General features: G+C 49.1%; 1 protein-coding gene and 1 long non-coding RNA gene across 4 annotated transcripts in view; one reads left to right on the top strand and one right to left on the bottom strand.

Annotated features, from left to right (window-relative positions):
• DOK5 (docking protein 5) overlaps positions 1-15,878 on the bottom strand; it is a 28,851-nt gene extending 12,973 nt beyond the window's left edge. For all 3 annotated transcript variants that reach the window (XM_053993255.1, XM_053993254.1, XM_053993253.1), the window contains exons 1-2: positions 15,712-15,878; positions 376-483 (exon numbers count right to left, since the gene is read on the bottom strand). In XM_053993255.1, coding sequence (XP_053849230.1) covers positions 376-483; positions 15,712-15,777 — 174 coding nt within the window. In that variant the 5' untranslated portion in view covers positions 15,778-15,878. The remainder of the gene's footprint in view (positions 1-375; positions 484-15,711) is intronic.
• Positions 15,879-23,244: 7,366 nt separating this feature from the next.
• On the top strand, positions 23,245-24,277 carry LOC128815911 (uncharacterized). The gene is made up of 3 exons (XR_008439748.1): positions 23,245-23,350; positions 23,627-23,693; positions 23,873-24,277. It is a non-coding gene; the product is annotated as an uncharacterized LOC128815911 (long non-coding RNA).
• Positions 24,278-26,488: the final 2,211 nt, after the last annotated feature.

Genomic DNA, 26,488 nt, shown 5'->3' on the forward strand with positions numbered 1-26,488 from the left:
GAGGCAAAACCCCAGGAAAATGGGAACCTCTGGCAGCCTTTGGCACTCCCATGCTCCCTGGGACGGCTGTTCCTGTAAAGATGAAGAGCAGGAGCCACTGCAAAGTATTTCAGATGTGATTTTAAAGGGCTGGGGAGAGAAAAGGCCAAATGCTTTAACAAAAAAGTCATTTTCCGCTTGCTTAGCAAGGTATTTGCTAGAAAGAACATTTATTTGGCCTCCACTGAATGAAAGCACACACAAAGGTTTAGGACCTTAAGAGTTAAAAAAAAAAAAAAAATCAATTTTCAGGCTAAGTAATACACAAAACTTTAGATTTTACTAAGCAATAAAAGTAATCAAGTGATGAAAGTTTGAGAAAACCTCGTTCCTTACCTTGTGGTAGCACCTGAAGTAAGCAGCTCGTTCATCTGAGAACTTCTCCAGCCTCTTGGGCCCTTTGCTTGAAGCTTTTTTGAAGACTAACCAGCATCTCTGGTAAATCTGGAGACACAAAAGAACAAACTTGACCTGAGTATCACCAATACCCACACAGGAGTGAAATCTGATTAAGATTCTCTCAGAAGTTTAGAGAGAACACAAGCCCAAGCTGTTGGGGAGTTCCATCCTATTTCTTTGGCTCCAGCCAGAAATTCTTGTGTGATGGGTGTATTTGTGTGAATTCTGTATTTTGTGAATAAGGGTAACACGAGGGAGCAGGAACTGAATTACTGACAATGAAAAAAATCAGATTATTTAACTGCAGAACCCAGGATTTTGCTCCCAGGGTCTAACTGAATTTAAATCCAAGTCATTTGGGGCAGACTCTGTGCAGAGTGGTTTTTAAACCACCTTTTCCAACTCTCCAGCTCCTGCCACCATTCCCTGCAGTCCTCCCAGCCACCCCTGAGTTCTGGTGCTCCTGTCTAGGAATATAAAAAGGTAAAAGACTTTAGAAAGTGCAAAAAGGCCCCAGAAATTAGACATAAAACTAAGAAAGGCTGGGAAATTTCTGAACCTTCTCATGGGAAGCTTGGAAGAACCAAGTGAATACATTGATATTTACCATAAGGAACAAGAAAGAACAAGAACTTATTGACAGCTCAAGATGTGAAAAGTCCTAGATATATGCTTTGCAAAGACAGAAAAAGTTTCCATCTTAAAGAATGAATTATTGTGTGTTGTTTGAGGTTCACAGAAGTCCTTTTGTTAATGTTAAACCCACGTGGGTCCTTTCCTTATTGGTTAGAGTATAATGAATTTACACCTTTTCTTTTATGCTGTTGGTTCAAAGAATATGCAGGAAAAGGCTTTGCATGGGCTGCCATCCTGACTCTGATCTGTGTTTGCACGGGTGCTGTTGTTTCCCTGTGTCTCTTGCTTTTTGCCTGCGTGGTACAGACAATAAACCCTCAGTGTGCAGCAGTCAGGGTCTGTCCCGTTTGTGAGCTCGCCCTGCCTGCAGAGAAGGCAGGAATTACAGCCCTGCCAACCACTCACAGCCCACGCTCCACCAGCAGCTCCACAGCAACACCTGGCAGCTTCGAAATAAATCCAGACTGCCACCAAAATGAGTGGGATTTCAAGAGCAAAACAAAAAAAAAACCAAAAAAAAACCCAAAAAAAAACCAAAAAAAAAAAAAAATAATAATCAGGCAGGCCCTCAGCAAGTGGTTCACAGCACAAATTCAGTGGTCACAACGTCCCACTGCCCCCTAAGGCAGCTCCCAACAGACAAACAGCTCCATCCTGATGGGCCAAAAAAAGTCTTTATGTCCAAGAAAAATAGCTGTAACTGCCTTGCTGCACCCAAAAAAGGTTGTTAACCAACTGGCTGTGCTTTTTGCACCGGTTTCTAGCTGTTTCTCCCAGCTTTATCATTTTCCCCCCCAGCTTTCCCACCCCATCTCACACTCCTGGCCCTCGTGGCTGCAGGAGCATTTAGGTTATGGCCAGGCTGCTCCTGTGCCAGGCACCAGCTGAAACTGGGGTTTTTTCCCCATTTTTTTCAGGATTTTTTTCCCCCATTTTCCAGCTTTTTGGCCACTCAGCCTGTTCTGTTAAATGCAGGGGTTTGAATTGAATTGTTCAGAAGTCACTGAGCACAAGGACAGCTCACACCAAAGGCACAATTTAAATATGCACCTACTTCTGTTGGTGCTTGCACAGCTGTTCTGCCAGAAGAACAGCCCCTGATGCTCCCAGGTGCCTGCTCCATCAGCAATGCTGAGCCCACTCAGCCCCCAAATCAACATTTTCAGCCCCCAAATCGACATTTCCACTGCTGCTCCCCAGCTGGAATTAGCTGAAGTGTTGCTGCTGGAATTGCCTGCACTGCAAGCACCTGGGGCTGACAGGGATTAGAGAAGCCAAACAGCAAATTTTGGGATCTGATGTGCTGGCACGGAGCTGGCATGTGCAAAACACCTAAAACTCACCAAGTTTTCCCTGTGAGATCTTCTGAGAAAGCCCAACTGAGGATTTAATTCAAGTATCAAAAATTAGCATCTCCTCCTTATGGCCTATCCTGAAAATTCCAGCTTCTAAGAGCCCGTGGGACAGGCAACACCACAAAATTCCAGGGAAATATCCTGGCTGTTTGTGAGGTGCATCCCCCAAACCCCAGAGAGGCGTTGCATGGCCAAGGTCACATCAAGTCCCTTCTATTTTTGGCTGCAAGAGATCATCTGATGTAAATCATTCCCAGAACTGCAGTGACTTCAAAGGAATGATGCAAAGTGAGGATCTGGATTCCTGCCCCTCGGAGCTTCCCAAGCAGGCAGGAATGGCCAGGAATGGCCAGGAGAGGCCAGGAATGGCCAGGAGAAGTCAGGAGAGGTCAGGAATGGCCAGGAATGGCCAGGAGAAGTCAGGAATGGCCAGGAATGGTCAGGAGAAGTCAGGAATGGCCAGGAGATGTCAGGAATGGTCAGGAATGGCCAGGAGAGGTCAGGAATGGCCAGGAATGGCCAGGAATGGCCAGGAGAGGCCAGGAGAGGCCAGGAGAAGTCAGGAATGGCCAGGAATGGTCAGGAGAGGTCAGGAATGGCCAGGAGAAGTCAGGAATGGCCAGGAGATGTCAGGAATGGTCAGGAATGGCCAGGAGAGGTCAGGAATGGCCAGGAGAAGTCAGGAATGGTCAGGAATGGCCAGGAGAGGTCAGGAATGGCCAGGAATGGCCAGGAGAGGTCAGGAATGGCCAGGAATGCCCATCCATCCTTGGGCTGCAAAAAGACTGCAGCAAATCTGAGCTCAGCTGGAACTGGACCTTCAAACCCATCCCATTCCCCCTCCATGGCACATTTCCCTGTCCCAGGCTGCTCCAAGTCCTGTCCAGCCTGGCCTTGGACACTCCCAGGGATAAAATTTTAATTACAATTTAACCTATCCTATGAGGAAAAAAAAAAACAAAACCTAAATGAAATATCATATCTTATTATTTCATTGTTTACCTTAAATAACACAATCCTACCCATAAATCAGCCAAAAAACCAATACAGAAGTAACCTTAACCAATACATCAAACTTAGATACCATTTATTTAACTTATTCAAGTCCAAAAAAACCATTCTCAACCTATTTAGTTGGTTTACCAGTAAACAGTTAACCAATACCACAAAATATCTCTCCAAATCTTCCACAATTCATTCTCAAGCCCACTAAAAAACAGAATATCTAAACCAAATTTCTCCCTAAAACACCCTGTGAACCTCAAAGTTTAGAAATCCTTAATCCTTAATATGGCTGAGTAAAAATGGGAAAAAAAAAAATCTTCTGATTTTCTCAGCTTTGGGGTTTGGGAATATTCTGAGGCACAGAGGGAAACTGAAACCAGGGGCTGCTGTCCTGTGTGATGACCCAAACCCTGGAGCATCCTGGAAATGAGGGTGGCAGGGAGACCTGGCAGTCCTCACCTCCCCAGCGAGCACAGAATCACCAATCCTGCATCTCCAAGTGCCTGAAATGCCCTTCCTTATATAGAAAAATACAAATTATTGCACCCAGTAAGCATGGGATAGAATATTCCACTTGATAAGAGACAAAAGATTTGAATTTAGAAGTTAAAATCTGCATTACTGCGCCCCGACCCTCATTATTTTTGTTGAGGAACCGATCTAAATAAACATCTGAAAATGGCCAAATATTTAGAAATTGGTGGGGGGGAGGTTATTTTTCAGATCTTGAGGCAGGGGGGTTAAAATGGCTGTTTTAAAAATTAAGATTCGTGGCTTCCGCCACGCTCCAGGAAAGCAGAGAGATTTTACTACTAAAACAAACACTCCCACCCTTGTTTGTTATTTCAGAGGGGCCCAGGGGTCCCAAACAGCAGCACAAAGCCTCAGCTGGCAAATTTCTCCTCTGAGAACAAGTGAACCTCCAGGGGAAGCTGCCCTGGTTTGTTCCTCCGTGGTGTTTTTCTGCACTTTGCCCTAAAACAAAGAATTCCAACGAGCTGCATTTACAGGGACGCTGAGCTGGCTGTCAAACAAACACAAACTTTGCATTTTTCCCAAAGCAGGAGTTGAAAGTTCTCCCATGCAGCTTGGGGTGCCTTCCAGGAACCCTGGGACATTGCCAGGAATTTACTTTCGTGACCTCTAGAAACAGATTAAACAGTAAAGGCACAGCACAACCCTGGAGAAACTCCTCGGTCTCTTCTGAAATTTGCCTTTTTTTATTTTAATTTTGTAGGGGGAAAAAGTGCTGCCCCTTTACCCAAGGCTGGTAGGAACTCTCACCCTGAAGGCTGCAGATGGAAAATCATTGGAGTGCTCTGGTGGACCTTGAGAGGGAGGGCTGGAATTCCAGGTCCAAGGTCCTCCCAGCAGGGAGCAGTTTACACAGGCAACCAGCCAGGGTTCGGATCTTCATTCTTCTCCTTAAGGAAAAAATGCTTTCATCTGTCACTCCAGAGCCCAAAAGTGGGAAATGAGCCCTGAAATCACTTCCAGTTCAAAGGAAATTTGTGAGGGGATGGGATCTAGAATTCTGCTCTGCTTCTGGAAGAATGAAGCCGTGCCAGGAGACAGACTGCAGCTCCTTTAGTGCACAGCATCCCCCCAGGCAGCAGATCCCATCAGGAACCTGCTCCCACAAAGAGCTCTGGGTGCCACCAGCTCTGCTCTAGCTCTCGTCTGAACGGGACTGGGCGACCCTGGGGAACACCAACAATCTCCCTAAGAGCTCACAAACTATTTAATTGGAATTGTTCCCCCCATAAAACTACGGCTTGCCTCTCCTTTTCCTGCCCGTGCCCACGCTGCCAGATCGTCCAGGCCAATTTCCCCCTGAAAAGCCACAATATAACAATTCCAAAGAGATGGATCGCTGGGAAAAAAAAAATCCCAGAGCTCTGACTGGAATTGTGCTCAGCAGGGCCTCAGTGGTCCCTGCAGAGGGGACCAGGGGCTGTGTAAAAGCAGCAGCAGAGCTGCCCACGTGCTGTCTGTGAAGCCAGCCCTGCTCCTGGCAACGAGACAATCTCCCTGTCCCAGAATACCCATTCCATGTGGCAGGAGCGAGCCACATTCCCTGGATCAGCTCACAACGACTGCATCAGTCAAGGCTGCTTTGCATCCTGCTATTCCCTTCTCCTGGGCACTACAGGAAATAATCTCAATTCTCCTTCCCCCCCGAGAACACATCTGGGGAAGGATAAACCTCCCTCCTTCCTCACTCAGGCTCTGTCTCCACCAGCAATATCTTACATGAGAGTCATCCACAGCTGCTAATGGGGAATGAGGCTGTGATCTTGTTTCTGGCTGCATTCAGAATGCACAGTGCTGCTCACGATTGCAAAGGTTTTTGCATCAAGTTACAAAACCCAGCTTTGGCACTGGCCAGGACTTGCTGCACAAAGAAACGCCTGGCAGATCTTTAGGAATCTGTGCACCTTTAACTCTTGTTAATGCAAGTCACAACAGATTGCTACTGCTCTGAAACATCAGGCACTTCAGGTCTTTTCTCTTCAAAAACTCTCCCCTCCCCAGCTGGAATTACATCAAGCAGAAGTGGGATTTTTGTTAAAGGTTCAGGCTCAGAGCCATTTCTCCAGCCTTAGCTTTTCTTTACAATAACGTGCCAATATCTGTCATTGATGTTGGGCAGTGTGTCTGTGCCTGAAACCAACAGAAAAGTGTCACCAGCACAGCAGGACATGGAGGGCAAGGAGAAGGAGAAGAAGGTCAGGACACGCCCAAATCCCTCCATCTTGTACCCCTTGAACCTCATTCAAAAAATCCCAAAATTCTACTTTTTCATCCTGTGTTAACTCAACTCCCACACTGCTCAAACCCTTGTGGTTTGTAATTCCTCACACAGAGTTGGCAGCTTTTCCCACGGGCTGAAATTGAAGCCACAGGTGTTTTTGACTTCGTGCCAGGGTCTCTGAGCCCCCTGCCAGGGTCTGGAGCCAGCCAGGGCAGCCAGAGGGGTGTCCTGGGTTCCCACTCCAGAGAATCACTGCACGTGCCAATAAAGCAGGTTAGCACCGTGTCCCCCTCAAACCCAGCAGCTGCACTTCAGAGGCTCCTGGTTACAGACCCTGGCCAGGGGATGAAGGACTTCACAGTGAAATCCCTCTGGCACAACCTCTGGAGGGCTTTGCAGGGACTCCGTGGCTCAGGCAGGGCAGGGGAGCCACTGGAGCAGCACTGAGGACCTGGAGGGACAGGGACACCCAGGACGGTGACACCTGGGGCTGGACAGTGAGAGCTGACAATGGAAAATGTCTTTAAGGAGACAGGGCTGGGGTTTAGACCTTGCTTATCCCACAAGTGTTCTGTAAAGGAGTCCTTTCTCTCCCCCCTCTACTCAGAGCACACTGGGAGGTGCCTCTTAAATGTGACCTAAAAGACATTAAAAGCAAGACTTGAGTCTCCAGACTGCTCTCCCTGCAAAACTGATGACTTGGATGAGGTATCATTAGAAAGAGCATTATGTGAAATATTCTTCCTCTTTTTTTATGGGCCTACAGCCTACAAAGTGTAGGTTTGCTGGCTTGTTGGGGTTTTTTACAGACCATACACAGGGCAGGTTATAATTCAGGGCTGCTTAAGGCCATTAGGGGAGAGAAGAGCCATTCCAAAAGGAGAGCCAAGAAGCACTTACAGCAGTGACAGCTGAAAAAAAGCAGCCAGGCTGGAGCTAAGTATCAAATTTGGCTCCTTGAACATCTGCTAAGCTTTCTACACGGGCACAGTTAATTCTGGGCATGAAACTGGAGAGGAGAGAATCAGCCTGGGACTGTAACTGGGCAGGAGGAACAGTAAAGGCTTCCCTGGAGGCTAAAGCTGGGCTCTGTGCAGGCAGCTCGTGCTGCCAGCAGCTGGATTTGCAGCTGGATTTGCAGCTGGATGTGCTGCCCTGCTGGGCCAGCCGAGGCACAATCCCAGGAACCAGCCCCGTGTGGGATCAGGGAGCTGCAGAACAGGGTCTGCAATGATTCCTGTGTGCCACTCCAATTGCACAGGCTATGGGGCACTGCTGCAGCTCATTAACAGCTCACAGAGCTCACTAATTAGGACATGGGGTGACAGCCATCCCCAGCTCTGCCAAGGACACTCCGAGGACAGCCGGGGCAGCAGGGTGCCCTCCCAGCAGGCACAGCTGGGACCTGCCCCACGCCTGGGCTCGCTCACAAACTCAGGTTTTCATCCCCCCACAGCACACAGCCAGCAGCAGGAGCTGCATGTCAGAGCTGCACTTGTTGTGCTTCAGAGCTGGACTCGTGATTTTAAGCTGACACCTAAGGAGACCCAAAAAAAAAGGGGCAGAAGTTGCACAGGAATGAGGCCTTTCTGTCAGTAAAGCAATTTTTCCAGCACTAAGCTGCCAGCATCCAAAGCCAGCCACGGGAGAAGGGCTGCAGCTGCTCCATCCTTGAGCAGCCCAGCTGTGCCTGCAAACAGGATAAAAAAACCTGCAAAACTCGGGTAATGCTGCTTGTTAGGAGCTGCTTGGAGAGCCGAGGTGACAAATGCCCCGCAAGCATCCCACAACAGATGGGAAAATGGGAATAACTTCCCAATCCTGGCCTGCTGTCACCCTGTGCCACTCCCCTGCGAGCTGCAGGAAGCAGCAGAGGATTTTCTGTAATAAATGCAGCTGCTGCCACCCCTGCAGACAGCTCCAGGCGTGCAGGTGACTGCGTGGCACTGTCTCAGCACGAGGTAAATTTATCCCATTCCTCCCACGTTTCCCCTTCACTCCTGGCATCAAAGCCCTGCAGGCACAGGCCGCTGCCAGGGCTGCTGGGGGGCAGCTTGGAAATCCAAGAGAACGGGCATGGAAAGGCAACTGGTGCTGCCAGGGAGGGCCCACAGGCTGGGCTGCACCAGAATCGGGGCTTTGGCACGAGGGAGAGTGACCCTGCACATCTGGAGTGATGCTGCCCCTCTGCTCGGCACATCTGGAGTGATGCTGCCCCTCTGCCCAGCCCCATGAGGCACATCTGGATTGATCCTGCCCCTCTGCTCAGCCTGTGGGGCACATCTGGATTGATCCTGCCCCTCTGCTCAGCCTGTGGGGCACATCTGGAGTGATCCTTCCCCTCTGCTCAGCACATCTGGATTGATCCTGCCCCTCTCTCCAGCCTGTGGGGCACATCTGGAGTGATCCTTCCCCTCTGCTCAGCACATCTGGATTGATCCTGCCCCTCTCTCCAGCCTGTGGGGCACATCTGGAGTGATCCTTCCCCTCTGCTCAGCACATCTGGAGTGATCCTTCCCCTCTCTCCAGCCTGTGGGGCACATCTGGATTGATCCTTCCCCTCTGCCCAGCCTGTGGGGCACATCTGGAGTGATCCTGCCTCTCTGCTCGGCACATCTGGAGTGATCCTGCCCCTCTGCCCAGCCCCATGAGGCACATCTGGAGTGCTGTGCCCAGCTCTGGGCTCCTCAGGACACAAAGCTCCTTTTTTTTGGTTTTTTTTTGGGGTTTTTTTTTTTTTGGTTTTTTGGGGGTTTGGGTTTTTTTTTGTTTGTTTTGTTTTGGTTTTTTTGTTTTGTTTTGTTTTTTGATTTAGGGGAAAGGACCAATACTGACTTAAAGAAACACTGAATAAAACAAGGATTCCAGAGGCACTATTTCCCTGGTAGAATTCCCTTTTCCACTGGCTCCTGCAGCCCTCCTGCCCTTTTCCAGGTTGCTCAGTGGACAAACCCAGCTGGTATGAATTTCTTATGTCCCAGCTGGATAATTAAAGACAGAGTTCAGGAGTTCATTCCCATTTAGGAAGATCCAAACTGGAGAAAGCTGCATTAAAAACTCTACAAAAGCTTTACACTCCTCCATTTACCAGGGAATGGGCACTTGTATTTTACCACAAGCACCGTGCCAGGAGTCTGCCACTCAATGGGATGAGTTAATTCAGAACATATTAATTCAGAACATCAGCAAACATCCCCCCTCACCTTCCTGGAGACATTCACAGGAAATTTTCCTTTGCCAAGCACAGAGAAGTCATTGATAGTTCCCCAGACAAACATTACTTGGCAAATAAGGGACAATTTAACCTCTTACATTGACATTACTGAGGGGAAATACCACTCTTTTTACCCTATTGATCTTCTGAACTGAAACAAGTGACATTATTATCAGTAAAACAACAAAAAAAAAAAAACCCACCAGTATTTATTTCAACAGCTTGAACTCTCACTGGTATTTCTGACAGCACTTGATGAAGCCAGACAAAAAGATAATGGAGCAGTCCATCATCTTCCACAGCATTCCTGAAGCTACACAAACACCAAATTAAGATGTCAGGCTCAAATTAAGATGTCAGTCTCAGGAGCAGCCCTTGCATCTGTTACTTTCTTTCAAGTGTTTCCACAGCCACTGCAAAATGTTATTTATCCCTGATCTCACTCCAGGGCAATGCCCCTGCCCGGCAGCAGGAGAATTTCCTTCATGCTCGGAAGGGAACTGAGGATGGGAAGGCACTAGAATCACCAAAGAGTAAATTTCACCCCTTTATAATTAGGTTTCCTTTTTCTTTCTGCCTGTACAATCATCCCTGACACACCCTTGCAGGGCTGGGGCTGTCACCTCCAGAAGTCACAGATTTTTCTACCAAAGGAAGAGCAAATTGGGAAAAGAGAGCCAGGATCCACAACCAGCAGGTCAGGGAAGCGTTTGGGATAAAGGAGAAAGGGTCAGATTTGCTTTAAACTCGTTACAATAAAGCATCTTTAGGACAAGATAGCAAATGGGCAAGAGGCACTTGTTTAGGAGTCAGTTCAGCCCATGAAAACATTTGGAATTGATTGCTTGACTTCACAAACTAAGCCCATCTTCCAAAGAAGAGCACAGAAGGTGATTTATCTGAAAACAGGCTGGAAAGCACAGAAAAAGCCATTCCTCCTCCTAAAATGTGCCAGCATCAAAGCAAGAGTTTCACACTCCAAATCATGATCTGTGTAATCTTCTGGGGGGGAAACCAGGAATAGTTCTGAGGTTTGTCCTTTTTGGGTTTTGGTGGGGTTCTTTGGGAACAAATTAAGACCCTCATCACTCCATGCTGTTCCCACAAGTCAAACATTAAAGGAAACAAGATGTAATTCCACCACGGGAGCTGCAAAACTTCCTTTTACCTCCTCCAGAGCCGGGCTGAGCACCCTGATCCCCCAAGGCAGGGGTGACACAAGGTGACAGCACCCGAAGGACAGACCCTTCTCCAAGAGTCCCAGAGCTGACCCCACAAGGCCACGGGCCTGGACTCTCATCCCACCAGCTCTGTGCCACAGAAAACCCAAAGGGGCCCCAGAGGGAGCTGCTCTGGCCTTCACTGGGATCCCTCCCCTCAGCAGCTCCAGGAAAACGCTCCAACTTCCCAAGGAATGTTCTGGAGCCCATCCCTGCTGCCACTGACAAGCTCCAAGCAACAAGAAATTTTAATATCTGTGAATATATTCTGACACCTTATCTAGCAGCTCGCCAGAACTCTGAATTTCCAGTGGGATTAATATCCTGCAGGTTGCAGTTGGTGCCTGAGAAATCTGTTCGGTTTTTCCCCTGTCTCCAACTTCCAGACTGAAAGGAGCTGCAGAGGTGAACAGAGTTTTATTAATAAAGCTGCTTCAAATGGAGATAGAGGCAACTTTTTTCCTCCTCCTTCCCCCCTCCCCCCAGCCTTACATCATTCTTCTTTCCAGTTTTCACAGCTCAGGCTCTTCAAATCCTCATATTAACTTGCTGGCACATGTATTCAGGCACCAAATCTCTCCCACCATATGGTTCCAGTCCTGCAGATTGTCTCTCCCCCACTCTACCTCTCCTCCCACAGGGTTTCACAGAATCAGAGCTGTGCAGAACTTGTCAAAGTACATGTCACAGGCAACGTGCAGCACCAGTCTCCTCAATGAAGCTGCCACAGGACTCGCTTTAATTAAAATCAAGCTCAGCAAACCCTGAGAGCTTGGATCTCTCTGCAGCTTCCCACCGTTTCTGCTGAATTGGACAAGTCCTGAGCTCTGTGCAGGAGCTTCTCCAAATTTCTAGGCACGAGGCAGAAGTTTTCCCATCCAAAAGGAGGGTGTGCAGCCAGCACTGGTGCTCTGCTTCCCTGAGGAACAGCCCACAGGACAAAACCCCTGGATTTTCCCAGTTCAGTCTTGCACGTGCCCACTGTGAAATGGGGAACTCCTCACCCAACGCTCAAATAAACACAGGAAGGCTTCACATCCTCCTCGTTTTAGGTGAAAGTTTAATATTGCCAGAAATTCACTAAGCAAAGCAAAGCAGGCAATCCAGAAAACTAAGAATTATTTTTTTTTTTCCCCGCTGAGTTTTTTAATCAATGCAGAAATATTTGAGCACTGCTGACACCACTTCAGCATTTCCTAGGAACAAACAGCTGGCTGCAAAGTTGGGCAGCCTCAGCTCCCTCCTGTCACAAGCTGAAGGCTGAATTACTACAAATCCCTCCAGGGGCTGGCCAGGAGTGCCCTGATGCTGGAGGACACCCCTGACAGCACATTCCTTCCCCCTGATGCCATGAAGATGTTTTGGGCCAGTCAGGCCCACCAAGCACAGAAACCTGACCCACACAGATCCAATTTCTGTCCTCAACGAGGGTCACACTAAAGAGGGAACAATTCCACTGCAGTCACATCTTCCACCAGAGTTCAGGAGTGGATACAGGAAGGGGAAGTTCAGCCTGGACAGGGAGTGCAAGCCAAAAAGTGAGCCTGGAACCAGCACACACCACTGGAGCCTCCCACCCTCCACAGAGCCTCAGCTGCCTTCTCCCTTGTGCAGCTCCTCCTGCTCACCAGTGCCCACAAACCCCTCCAGTTCAAAGATCTGCTCCTGTTTTGATTTTAATTGGTATTTTTAATTGAGCCAGACCAACCTAAAGAGAAACTCAGGTGTGTTCACATCACCCCCACCCCAAGCCAAGAACAGGCTTTCCATAAGGGAAACATCTCCATGATGCACTCCCCCTCAGGAAGGTCACACCTGTACCACAGAACGAGGCATTAGGAGCAGCAGATTTGGGGGCTGGATTTTGCCATTCCCTTGGTTAAATTTGCACGAGCGTTTGGGCTAGATAAAATCAATAAATCAAAGGAATGAATTGGAAAACAAAGAGCATTCCCCAGGACTGCAAGGCAGGAAAAGGCAAAGCTGTCCCGACGCCCTGGAGCTTGGGAAGGTGGGAAGGGTGGATTTTGTCTTCCTCCCTCTGCAGGAAACAGAATTTTGCCAAGAGTGGATTGTCTGAAAATCAGGAGCACAAAAATGACTTTTTAGACAGAGAGAAGCCATAAAGCAACAGCCCTGCTTCATGCATGGATATAAATCCCTTAATCAGCTGCAAAAGCACTGAGAGTGCTCCTCCCCACACACAGGTCCTGGTGGTCCCTGACAGAATCCCTCCTCCCAGAGCAAAGCTGATTTTCTCCTGGTTTCAAGAACTCTGGGAGGTTGTGCTTGTGCCCTGTCAGCAGTTTTCCAGCACACAGCCTCCCGTGTGTCACTGCTAATGACACACCAGCCCCACACCACTGGCTGAGGGAATTATTTTCCTCCCTATAAGGATGGAAAGAGTGGGGAAGAGTGAGCTTTCTGCTGAATATATTTGGCTCTGCAGAAGACACATGTGATACAAATGTTGCTATGGAAACTATTCTATTAAATAATATTCAATTAAACTCACACGTTTGAAGCACGCAGAAAGAGTTCAGGTGCAAAACTAATTAGCCTAAATTCAATTTTTGGAATTACAAAGCAGGGCCTTCCAGAACTGTCACGTTCCTCTTAGAAGAGGTTTGGATTGGAGCAAGCTGCTTCTCTGCACCCCTTTCATTCCAGACGTGGCACCTGCACCCCCAGTTCCTCAGGAAAGTCATTTCTCGAGGTAATTTGTGGCTCCCAGCCCTGCTCCCAGTTCCCTTGGAGATGGAATTGCCACAGCACTGTAGAGGCAAAGGCAGGAGCTGAGCTGCATTCAGCCTGGGGAGACAATGCTCTGATTACAGCTGTGCCACCAGAACATGGGAATGGATTTCAGCGACTCCCACTCACATCCTGCCCCACAGGGAGTGCGAGATCCCTCTCAATGAACCAGGAATCCTGCGGGGGCTGCAGCAGCCTCGGCCTTCCTGATGTTCTCACAGCGTGGGGAAGTTGTCTGACAAAAAGTCACTCTTTTATACTCCGAAGTATTTTTTCCCTTCCCAGCTCCTGGGTGTCCCACAGCCCTCCCCAGCACAAAAACAACCTTTAGGCATAAATCCTTCACGCTCTGAAGGAGCCAAGCTGACAGCAGCCACTGAGTGAGACCGAATTCAGGCTCCTGCTGAAGCCAGGAGCTCAGCCAGCTCCAGCTCCAGCTCCAGGTGTCCCATCTCACCTGCAGCCAGGAGGAAGGGGCACCAAGGGGCAGGGACACGCTCCAGCCCTGCCTTTAGAGATCCCAGACTGATGGAAATTACCCATTTCTGCTTGGCTGCTGCACATCAGGGCACAGGGCTGTGAGCAGCTTACAGAAAACGCTCCAGGAAGAATCTGCAGCCACATCTGCTCTCGAGTCGTGGGCCAGCACTTCCCAAGCTGGAAACTAAGCAGCCCTGAATTATAACCTGTGTATGGTCTGTAAAAAACCCCAACAAGCCAGCAAACCTACACTTTGTAGGCTGTAGGCCCATAAAAAAGAGGAAGAATATTTCACATAATGCTCTTTCTAATGATACCTCATCCAAGTCATCAGTTTTGCAGGGAGAGCAGTCTGGAGACTCAAGTCTCGCTTTTAATGTCTTTTAGGTCGATTCAAGAAGCACCTCCCAGTGTGCTCTGAGTAGAGGAGGGAGAGAAATTGCTCTTTTACAGCTGTCACATGCACATCTCCTAAGAGGGCATCCAGCACTTCCTCAGCAGCAGCACCCTCAGAGTGGTCTGGAAAGCCTTAATAAAGGAAAGGCACCAGCACTGACAGCATTTACAGCTGTTGTGGGCTTAGGTAAACCTTCTTCACTGAGCTTCACTGTTACAGCATGGAAAAATGCATCACAGTTCAATCTCTGTCATCCTTTATGCCAGAGCACACTGAGCACTGATATGTGTTCAGTAATGAGACTGAACCAGGGCACACCAGTTGTGCCCGATTTTCTACGAGCGCTCTCCGAACGGCATTCCCCCAAAATGCCACAGGACCTCAGGGTTTTACAGAGTGAACTGTGCCTGCGAGGGCAGGGATGAGAAATCCAGCCTGATGGAAGACTTCTCAATCTGTCCTGTTTCCAAAACAGCCTGGGAGATAGATGCAAGTTCCCAAAACTGTGGAGAAGTCATTGCCCACGGGTACAGCAAGAGAAGGGAACTGTAACTGCAGTGAGGCAGCAAAAGCTTTCAGGGGATCACAGCCACTCCCCGAAATTAACAAATTCTGAGCTGGCAAGCCAACAGTTTTTAACAAACACAATAAATCAGTTTCTTTCCGGTCCTGAGAGGCTGATACAGCAACTGAAATGTTTCATATACACAAAGCCTCCCTCCAGGCGCATCCCCCCTGAGCCAGGCTCCCTCAGGGACACGGAGCTCTCCAGTCCCATCCCCTGCCGGCTCGGGGGAGCCCCCGCACTGGAGGAGCAGCCCTGGAATTTCAGGGCTCATCCCAGCCCAGCTCCTGCGGGGAGCTGCCCTGCCCACAGCCGGAACGGGGAACACGCCACGGCAGCAGAACAACCCCAAAATAACTCCAAATATTAAACCAGCGGCTGAAGGGGGGCTGCGTGAATCTTCATTTCGCTCAACTCAAGCGACTCTAAAAGCACCGAAGACACCGCAAAGCTTCACCTGTCCCACGCAGGACCCCAAAGCCCGAGTGGCAGCAGGAAGCGGAGCACCTGAGCGGCTCCAGAGCGCTCAGCTCTCCCTGCCCGGAGCTCCCCGCAGCCCCAGCCCGGGGCACGGCCCCCAGCCCCGGGTGCCCCCCGGAGCAGCGCTCGGAGCTCAGGGCAGGGACAGCGGGTTGGAGGCAGCGCAGCATCCCCGGCTCCCGACGGGAGAGAGAGGAGAAAAGGAATATATCCATCCACACCTACACGTAACACAATGTTCAGGTGCCTTCGTTCCTCTCTCCCCACCTTTTTGTTTCCTGCGGAAAAACCCACCCAGCTCAGTTCGCAAAAAAGAGGACAAAGGAGTGGCAGGGAAAAAAAAAAAAAATAGCAAAAAAAAACCATAAATAGCAAAATGCCCAGCCCTGGGCAGGCTCCCCCGGGCACTCACCCCCAGCCGCCGGCTCCGGATGCGCACGTAGCCCTGCTTCACGATGTCGTTGAAATTGGAGGCCATCCTCGCCCGGGACAGGCGGCGGCGGCGCCGCTCAGCCCGCCCGCATGGCCGAGCAGCGCCAGCCGCGCCCCGGCAGCGACAGCACCGCCCCGATAGGGACACAGCACCGCCCCGGGAGCGACAGCACCGCCCCGGGAGGGACACAGCACCGCCCCGGGAGGGACAGCACCGCCCCGGGAGCGACAGCACCGCCCCGGGAGCGACAGCACCGCCCCGGGAGCGACACAGCACCGCCCCGATAGGGACACAGCACCGCCCCGGGAGCGACACAGCACCGCCCCGGGAGGGACACAGCACCGCCCCGGGACCGACAGCACCGCCCCGGGAGGGACACAGCACCGCCCTGGGACCCACAGCACCGCCCCGGGAGGGACACAGCACCGCCCCGGGAGAGACACAGCACCGCCCTGGGAGGGACACAGCACCGCCCTGGGACCCACAGCACCGCCCCGGGAGGGACAGCACCGCCCCGGGAGCGACAGCACCGCCCCGGGAGCGACAGCACCGCCCCGGGAGGGACACAGCACCGCCCCGATAGGGACACAGCACCGCCCCGGGAGGGACACAGCACCGCCCCGGGAGAGACACAGCACCGCCCCGGGAGCGACACAGCACCGCCCCGATAGGGACACAGCACCGCCCCGGGAGGGACACAGCACCGCCCTGGGACCGACACAGCACCGCCCCGGGAGCGACAGCACCGCCCCGGGAGGGACACAGCACCGCCCCGGGAGGGACACAGCACCGCCCCGGGAGGGACAGCACCGCCCCGGGAGGGACACAGCACCGCCCTGGGACCCACAGCACCGCCCCGGGAGGGACACAGCACCGCCCCGGGAGGGACACAGCACCGCCCCGGGAGGGACACAGCACCGCCCCGGGAGCGACACAGCACCGCCCCGGGACCGACACAGCACCGCCCCGGGACCGACACAGCACCGCCCCGGGAGCGACAGCACCGCCCCGGGAGAGACAGCACCGCCCCGGGAGGGACACAGCACCGCCCCGGGAGCGACAGCACCGCCCCGGGAGAGACAGCACCGCCCTGGGACCGACACAGCACCGCCCCGGCAGCGGCAGCACCGCCCCGGGAGGGACACAGCACCGCCCCGGGACCGACACAGCACCGCCCCGGGAGCGACAGCACCGCCCTGGGAGCGACAGCACCGCCCCGGGAGCGACAGCACCGCCCTGGGACCGACACAGCACCGCCCCGGGAGCGACACCGCTCCTCCCGCCGCACCGCCCCTCCGAACAAGCCGCACCAGCCCGGCAGGGACCGGAGCGCCTCCGGAGCGATCCCGGAGCGATCCGCACCGTCCTCTGGAGCGACCCGCAGCACTCCTGGAGCGACCCGCACCTCTCCGCACCGCCCCTCAGAGCAATTTAAGAATAATTTAAGTGGATTACTGTTGTATTTTAATCTCATCAAAACTCCGCCCCGCACCGCCGCCGAGTTTTATTAATAAAGCTGCTTCACCGCTCCGCTCCGTCCCGCACCAAGCCCCGAGCGGCCCGGGCCGGGCACGGAGCTGTCTCAGCTCCCGTCCGCACTCCCTGCGCTCCCCGCTGCTCCATGCCCGCACCCTCGCCCCCATCCCGCACCCTGCAGCCGAGCCGAGCCCGCCCTGAGCAGCCCCTCCGTGCTGCGACCCCCGCCTCAGCCCTGTGGCTTCCCCCCCAGCAAAGTGGCTTTCCCAGAAAGACTTTTGGATGCCTGGAATTCAGGCGGGATTCTCCTCCCAAGGACGAGGGGCGGGTAAGCCGAGCTGCTGCCCCGTGCCTCACGCCGGGGGAATGTCCCAGGAGCCTGAGCTGTGTTTTTTAAGGGCAATGTGTGGTCGCAGTAAGGACCTGGCACAGGGCCCTGGGGTTGCCTTCTGTGGCTCCAAGTTCTCCTTTTGCCAGAATGTGCAAACAGTGCCAAGCACTCCGGAGATGCAGCAGAGAGGGGCTCTGGTGGCTCCTCACGGGTCACCTGCCAGTGGCACGCTATAAATACCATGTCCTGCAAAAGGGACTGCTCAGCTCTGCAAAACAGCTTTTATTAGAGCCACAAATACAGCCCAAGGAGGTCAGCCAGACGCGGGGCTTTGACTTTGGGAATTATCCTGAGCTGGAAATCACAAATGGGCCAGCAAAGATGGCAGAGCAGGGACGCACCACGGAGCACGCCAGGGAGAGCAGCCCCAGCTGGGCTGAGCTCAGGGCCGTGGGGAAGAGCTGCCCATATTTATTTAGATCACAGAATCAAAGACTCATTTAGGTGGGAAAAGATTATCGAGGCTAAATCCACCTGTGATAGAAGCGGCCCCTGTCTGGTTTGGATGTGTGGCTCCATCATTTCGGGCAGCCAGGAGTGCTGTGCTGGCAGCGTGGTGCTCGCAGCTCTTGCTTGAAGAGGTGATTATGCTTTGTGAGGCTTTGCGAAATATTAATTGATGGAGAGGATTTCGGAGGGCTCTCCAGCTGAAGGACTGATTCACTGAGGATAGAGGAGGCAAGTCTGCTCTCCTCGCTTTGGGATTTTACACTTCCCGCTCCTTTTCACAGAGCTTTTTTTACAGAATGCGTCAAATAAAACAGCTTCAGCCAGAAACAGCAGAACCTTCCACCCCCGTGCACCAAAACACGCCAGAAATTAGAGGAATATTCTGAGATAAATCTGGAATATGACCTTGAGGCCACCAGGCTGATCAGAGGGATGGAGCATCCCTCCTATAAGGAAATGCTGGGAGAGCTGGGGTTGCTCACCTGGGCAGGAGAAGCTTTGGGGTGAGCTCAGTGTGGCCTTGCAGGGCCTGAAGGAGCTGCAGGAAACCTGGAGAGAGAGTTTGGACAGGGATGGACGGACAGGACACAGGGAATGGCTTCAAACTGCCAGAGAGGAGGTTCGGGTGGGATATTGGGGAGGAATTGTTCCCTGGCACAGGTGCCCAGAGCAGCTGTGGCTGCCCCTGGATCCCCGGCAGTGCCCAAGGCCAGGCTGGGCCAGTGGAAGGGATGGAGCAGGAAGAGCTTTAGGATCCCTCCAGCCCAAACCATGCCCTGGAATCCCCACACAGCAGCTGCACGTGGCAAAGCCCAGGCTGCAGAATTACCGAGAAATGCCCTTTTGTTCAGTACTAGTGCTGGAAGCATCAAGTGACTTCTAAAGCCAGGATTAAAAAGTAACAATAATAAACAAACCCAGAGAGGCTTGGCTGGGTTTCAAAGACATTTGGAGCAGGGAAGAAGTGACAGAGCCACTTTAGGTGGCTTTTCAACAAGTTCAGATGTTTCTTCTAAACCCTGGCAGGACCTGTAAACACTCACTGCTGGTTTCATCAGTCACTGGCAAATTCCTGCAGGTAAACACATTCCTGAGAGCTTGGCTAAGTCAAGGTGGATTTAAGCCTGTGCTTATTCTTTGATGAATTAGGATATTAGAGGCCACTTACATCTTCCCTTTGAACAGCATAAATCCCTTACACACGCCACGGTTCAAAGAGAAAATGCACTTTAATTCCCATGTGGGCAATACATTCCAAGAATGTGCCAGAAAATTGCATTGTTCAGGTTTTCCCCTCGGTGCTATCTCCAGGAAAAAAAAAAAACAAAAAACAAAAAACAACTTGTTTCCCACTTTTTAATACATAAATGTGGGCCCTGGTTGGTTTGACAGGAATCCTTTCCTTTCCCTGGGTCTGCTGACCATTAGCCCTCACCACAAGGAAATGCAGCACTACATTTATCTTCATCCACATTCCAAGCTGTCAAAAACCTCTTTAATAAGCTGTCACTGAAATTCTTTTCCTTTTAATGCCAATATTTTTGCTATTATTTCTGGGGAAGATAAGAGCCAAGGGTCACTTTGAAGCACCAGCCTGTTGTTAATAATTTAAGTGGATTACTGTTATATTTTAATCTCGTCAAAACTCTCATTGTGCTGCCTGGCAATGAGCTCGTTGCTTTTAGCCCCCTGCAAACACAAGTCACAAATTTTAACTCAGTTTTCCCCAAAATGCCATCCTGACATTTGAAAAGGAAGTTACATTTCTCTTATTTATCTGCAGCATGAGACCCTTGGCTCTTCCTAAGAAATAGGAAGATTTTTTTTTAAATTTATTTATTTTATTATTGCCAATATTGCAATAATATTGGCAATAAAAGGAAAAGAATTTCAGGGTATTTTTTCATCATGGCTGAAATCTGCCAAACATCTCTGGGAGATCCCAAATTAAAGGATAAAAAAAAATACTTAATTTCAGGAAGCAATATTTACCATGGAAGTTATTTCCTGAAGTCAAGCATTTCCTGATTAAAAACAAAAAAAAAAAAAACCAAAAAACCAAAAACAAAAAAAAACCAAACAACAAAAAAAATACAAACAAACAAAAAAAAAAAAAAAAAAAAAAAAAGAAAAAAAAAAAACCCAAAATAAAAAAAGCAAGTTTCTCATTTGATCACCCTGAAATGATTTTCTGGAAATCTGTAACACATGTCAATATTTATTAATGAAATGCTCCCCTACCATTTTTTGACATTTCCTCCTGATTTTTGCAGTGGGAATTGTGAATTTGGACGAGTTCTAGCCATGAGGAGTTACAACAGGTAATGAGTGAAATAAGAGATTCCAATTATTAATAAAAATCCATGGGTTTCCTCATGTTACTGCAGACTTAGAAATCCCTTATTCTCCTTTTGCAAAGTGTTGCCTCGGATCATTTAATTTTGGAGAAAGACAAAAAAAAAAAAAAAAAAAAAAGAGAAGTTCATCCCAAATTTCTTTCTTTCAGAATGCAGAGATTTGATTCATTTTGCCTCATGACTGTGGCTCGTTCTCCTCTGGTGCAAGTGCTGGATCCACAGCATAAAACTGCTCAGAAATTCCTTCCCCACTTATGTGTCATGGTGCTAATTAATTTTGAGTGAATGAATTCTGCTGAAATGAAGATTTCTCAGGTACTTTTCCCTGCTGTTCCATCCCCTCCTGTGCACATTTCTCTGTACATCACCCACAATCTGTTTTAAGACTCAGGCACTGTCCAGCTCTGTCAGGCTTCAGGCTGAGGAGCTGGGTCACAGAATTTAGGAAACACCCATAAAATTGGCCATAAATTCGAGCATTCCCCGGTGGAGTGAGGGCAGGACCCTTGGTTAAAACATCTTTATTCACTCTGGGGATTTTTAAACACATCAGGTTTCGCTGCACGAGTGAAATGCACACAGGATTACTATGCCGATGTCAGTCAGTGCCAAAACATGGGAATTCATGAGACTGAACATTCAGCTGATTAAAAAACCCCATCCTAGCAGCAGGCAAGGCACAGAGCTCGTTGTGCAGCAAGCAGGGAAGTGCCTGCCAGCAGGATAATCAATATTTAATGCCAATAAATAATCGATTAACAGGGCTGCCATGTCACTGTGCACAGAGCAGGATTCCTCCCAAGAATTCTGCAAGGCAAATCCTTCTCCTGCCTCAGCGCAGCTCTTAGCACTTATTGCTGCAGAAAATTTACGCTTGGAATTTTGTGGTTTTTTGATCTTTTTATTGCTGTTAAGTGAGCTGGGAGAAAGGAGATATTCTAACTATAGTCCTTGCAGATGGCATTTGGAGAAGACACCAAACAGTGCCAGTTTAGCAGGCAGTTTGTTATTTTGTGCTGCCTTAGGAGCAGTAGATTTGGGGGCTGGATTTTGCCATTCCCTTGGGCAGGGTTACATTTGCACGAGCGTTTGGGCTAGATAAAATCAATAAATCAAAGGAATGAATTGGAAAACAAAGAGCATTCCCCAGGACTGCAAGGCAGGAAAAGGCAAAGCTGTCCCGACGCCCTGGAGCTTGGGAAGGTGGGAAGGGTGGATTTTGTCTTCCTCCCTCTGCAGGAAACAGAATTTTGCCAAGAGTGGATTTCAATTCCGTGCCGGGTCACCCAAAAGCAGTGCACAAACTCAGGGGTTCTGACTGTAGAATATCTCAATAACATTATTTTGTAATTATCACCCAAAGTTTACCAAGTGTTCCGCCAAAGTTTTCCACCATGAATCGAGGCTCTCCCGGCGTGGGTGGGATTTGCAGCCCTGTCTCCTGCAGCTCCGTCCCGAGGAACTCAGCAGAGCCACCCAATTACCCTTGATTTCCCTGCAATTCACACGGAAAATATTGCAGATTGTGTAAATTATTTCAAACAGGGGTTCATTAGCACAGGTGGCTTTGCTCTCCTGGCTCTGGGGACTCATCTGACTGGGGGAACACGCACGGATTAGCAGCAGAAAGAGGCATGGCTAGAAATATATATAATAAATATACAAATAAATATACAAAAATTACAAAATATCCACTGATAAATTCATAAATTCAACCAACAAAGCCAGCCTGAGAAACCTGCCCTGCCCAACATGAACAAGTCCTGTCAGCAGTGCCTCTGTTTCCTCACTGATATTTAAATGTTACATTAATTCAAATTTTACTCTGTCATTATTTGTGGCCAGACACATCTATCTCACTTTATGCTCACATTTTTCCAATCAGTAGTTTACAAAGCAGTTTAAATGCTATATGAATATTAATAACAAGTGAATTCGGGTGGCAAAAAGGCTAGAAATTGTTATAAAACACAGTGCTGAGGAATTACTGAACCTGTGTTCTCCATAACCCACAACAAAATGTGCTGAAACTTAAATATTGTATTAAATATATATATATTTATATATTTATTTTATATATTTTATATATTTATATATATATATATAAATATTGTATTAAAACCTCATAACAGCATTATTGTAGGACTCTTAGGGGTTACTTAAGGGTATTGAAATTAAAATTTTGGTCATTCAGGGCGAGTCCTTGTGAATTTATACACTTAGACCCTTCTCTTTCAAAACAAACCATGGCCAAAAAAAAAAAAAAAAAAAAAAAAAGGTGGGAATGGGAGAAGTCATTTTAAATTGCAGCTGTAACAACATTATCTGTCCAAAGCTGGAAAATCCGGCAGCAATCCTGCTCCTGGCACCACTGCAGGAATTGTGGGCATGGCTGTGCTGCTCCAGGAATCCCCTGCGTGCTTTGGGATTTTCAGAAGGGCTGAAGGAAGCCCAGCTCTGGATGGATTTTCACTGGGGCTTGGCTGCCTCCCTCTGCAGGTCCCGGGGGAGCCTGGTCATTGCATTTGTGGCTTTGGCACTGCAGGATTTGCCCGTTTTGCAGTGGATTTGGGAGGGTTTAGGCAGAGGGCAAAGAGCAAGCAGAGCCTGGCAGCAGTGAGAGAGGATTCCAGGGGTTTTATTGTGCTTGCAGCAGTGGCAGCTCCCCCCTGGCCTCACGCAGGAAGATGAGGGCAGGGATTCATTCCTCTCCTGCCACTCTTGGGAATTCCTGACCAGGAGCAGTGGAAGGTGCAGCCCTGACTCATCAGGAGCCTGCAGCGTGCACCTCAATTAGAGCAGTGCCACGGTGACATCACAAATGAATGGCCTCACCCCTGGAATGGTGTTTGAGCCACGGCTGTTCCAGGCCTTGTTCCCTGAACGATGGATGAGTAATTCCAAAGCCCTGCTCTCACTCTCCATCAATAACAGCAGTTAGGAGGTTTGGGGATTTTTCTTCTTTTCTGGACGAATTGGTATCTGCTTGTTGTAACTCTTGGCTGGAGGTTCAGTAAATCCAAACTGGCAGAATTTCATTCCCTTCAGCCCAGCCTGCGCCTGTGGACATGTGGGTCTGTCCTTTGTTTTGGGAGTTTGTCTCAGGGTCTCCAAACAGGGAACAATTCCTCCCCAGTATCCCATCCAGCCCTGCCCTCTGGCAGTTTGAAGCCATTCCCTGTGTCCTGTCCCTCCATCCCTGTCCAAACTCTCTCTCCAGGTTTCCTGCAGCTCCTTCAGGCCCTGCAAGGCCACACTGAGCTCACCCCAAAGCTTCTCCTGCCCAGGTGAGCAACCCCAGCTGTGCCAGCAGAGCTGCTCCATCCCTCTGCCCATCCTGGTGCCCCCTCTGGATCTCTCCAGCAGCTCCAGCTCCTGCCAGAGCTGGGCCCCAGAGCTGGCTGCAGGACTCCAGGCGGGCTCTCACCACGTGAAGTTCTCCTCCACAGTCAATCTTTCCCTGCAGGAATTCACACAGGATGGAAAACGTTCCTGCAGAAGGTGGGGACAGCAGTGATGACATTCGGGCTGTCAGGGCCGCTCCTCTGGCCACCAGCAGGACTTCCTGGTCAGCAGTCCCCTGGATCTGGAGAGATGCCACCCAGTAATCACTTTTCTGGCAGCTTGTTCCCTCTTTTCTGAACATCCTGGGACAACACACGAGCCAACAGTGGCGAAATCCCTCGATGACTTCAGTGATTTCATCCCTCAGTGCAAATAGGGGTGACTTATCTCACATCACACACGGAGCTGTTTGTGGCCCCTGGGGACACTTTGGTCACCCATGGCACGGCCAGGCTGCTGTGAGAGGACCAAGCAGCTCCTTGGTTAATTGGGAGGGTTAATTGGGAGGGTTAATCTCACCTGCCCGGGAGATGAAGGGGCCGTTGGATGGATCAGCTCAGGATGCAGTTCCCAGCTGTGGCTCAGCTCAGGACAGCACAAGCGATGCTGGGATGGAGCCATGGCATGAATCAGGGATGAGTGTTTGTTTCCATGGCACTGGAGCTCTGCTGTCATCCTCCTCCCACCCTGGGACACTTCATTTCCCTGACACCAAACTTTAACAAATGTTATTGCCTCTGATGAGAACCGGCCCTTTCTCTCAGCCCTCCTTTGGGCAGCTTTGCTAAAAAGCATTTCTGGGGAATATTTAATGTCACCGTCACATTTTCTGCTTTGTCTCAAACTGTTTGCCACTAAACAAAATGTATAATTGCAAATCTAATTACACAGATTGTCTTTTTAAATGAGCTTAGCAACTCGGCGTTTTAATGAGCAAACCACAAACCTGTTATTGCTATTATTAAAGGTTTTGTGACATTTCTTACTTTAAAAGAGTAAGCAATTGGTGATTTGGATGGATAAAGTTCTTTAGTGGCTTTTCTCCTGGAGCTTTTTTTCCTGTATCCAACTTAAATTAAGGGATTTGACTCCACTGCATTGTGACAAAACCTTGAAACCATTGACAGGAAAGAATAAAATTTATATCCAGTGGAATCTCTCCGTGCATTTTCGATATGCTCAGGTGTTGTTGCCACCTCTCAAAACTGCATTGAAAAGGTGAAAATCTGACTTTTTTAAAGCCCCAGCCCCTTTAACATCACCAGCTGGTTTTCATTAATTTTATAAATTACATTTCTAGGCATTTTAATTTCAGAATAACAACAGGACCCTGAAGAACAGCTTGGTTTGAAGCATCTTTTAGTTACCAGCATCAGAATATGTGAGTGGAGTTTTGATTCAGTCCTGCCCATTCCTTAAAGGGCATCTCAGCCCAGACCACCTCAGTAATCCCAGAAAACATTTTGCAACGGATTCGCTGACATTTTTTTGCTTGTACCTTCATTTCTAGAAGAAAGGCAGGAAACCTTTTTCTATATAGTTCTGTTGATTTTACTTTCCTGGCTCTTTTTGTGGTTCGTGCTGGCAGCTGAGCAGGATGCAAACCTGATCTGGGCTCACTCACCTCCCTGAAGCCCAGCAGAAGCACCACAAAAAACTCCTCTCACATGGGCACCTTTTGCTCTAAAATTCCCAACCTCATCCAAAAGGAAGATTATCCTTTCACTCAACAAGTGGCAGCGCAGGAGATAAGCAATCCTGCCAGCAGATTAGAAAGACTCCAAAATCTCCCTGTAAAATAAACTATTAAAGGCTTTGATGTGTCCTTATCTGGCAGGGAGAGATTCCCCAAACATTCCAGAACAGAAACAATTGCACTGCAGGACTGGAAGGCAAAGCAATAAACTCTGGGTGCACTTTTGGAGCTGAGTCAGTAAAAAAAAAGGAAAAAAAAAATGAGCAGTCCAGGCTTTAAGGAAGCACAATCCACACATTAAAAAAAAAAAAAAAAATTAAATTAAATATACCTTGCACATATGGAAACTAAATAGCTCCTTGTAGCTTAATGCAAAGGATTCATTGAGTTGGGAAATATTTTTACTGGTACATATAGGAGAGGAGGGAAAAGACCTCCTAACAGTTCAATAATATAATTTAACAGAAAAAAATGTAACATATACATACATATGTTATGTATATATAAATAACATAATTTATACAAAAAAGTATAAATGAAATCAGCCTATGTAGTGAACTTTGCAGTATTTTCAAGGATATTTGGGCAAAAAGGTTGCTCAAAACTCATGAACCAGAAGCCAAAATCCAGTGTGGTGAAGCTAAAAGGCAGGCCCTGAAAATATAAAAAAAGATCAAAAGTTTTATTTAAAAATCTGCTTAATTGAAAGCGAGTGCCTGCAAACGGCCACGCTGGCAGAGCATTTGATCCAGAGAAGGTTTCAGATGGTTAATGGTAATTATAAAATATGTGACAAATTAACTCAAAGCAAGTGAAAATATACATGACAGATAAAAGCAAATATTACAGCTCTGCTCACAACTCCTCAGTCTTTCGGTGACAAGAATTTTAGGATCGGTCAGAAAGTACTTGGAAAAAAAAAGGAAAAAAAAAGGAAGATAAAAGCATTCGTTTGGAAGATGAAGCCCCTGCAGTTGCAATGGAACCATCCAGTCTGATGTCCCCAGGCACTGAGGGGCTGATCAATCTTCAAGGCTTTGG

Source organism: Vidua macroura, chromosome 17, assembly GCF_024509145.1.
Source record: "Vidua macroura isolate BioBank_ID:100142 chromosome 17, ASM2450914v1, whole genome shotgun sequence".
In the NCBI taxonomy this organism is placed as follows: Eukaryota; Metazoa; Chordata; class Aves; order Passeriformes; family Viduidae; genus Vidua; species Vidua macroura.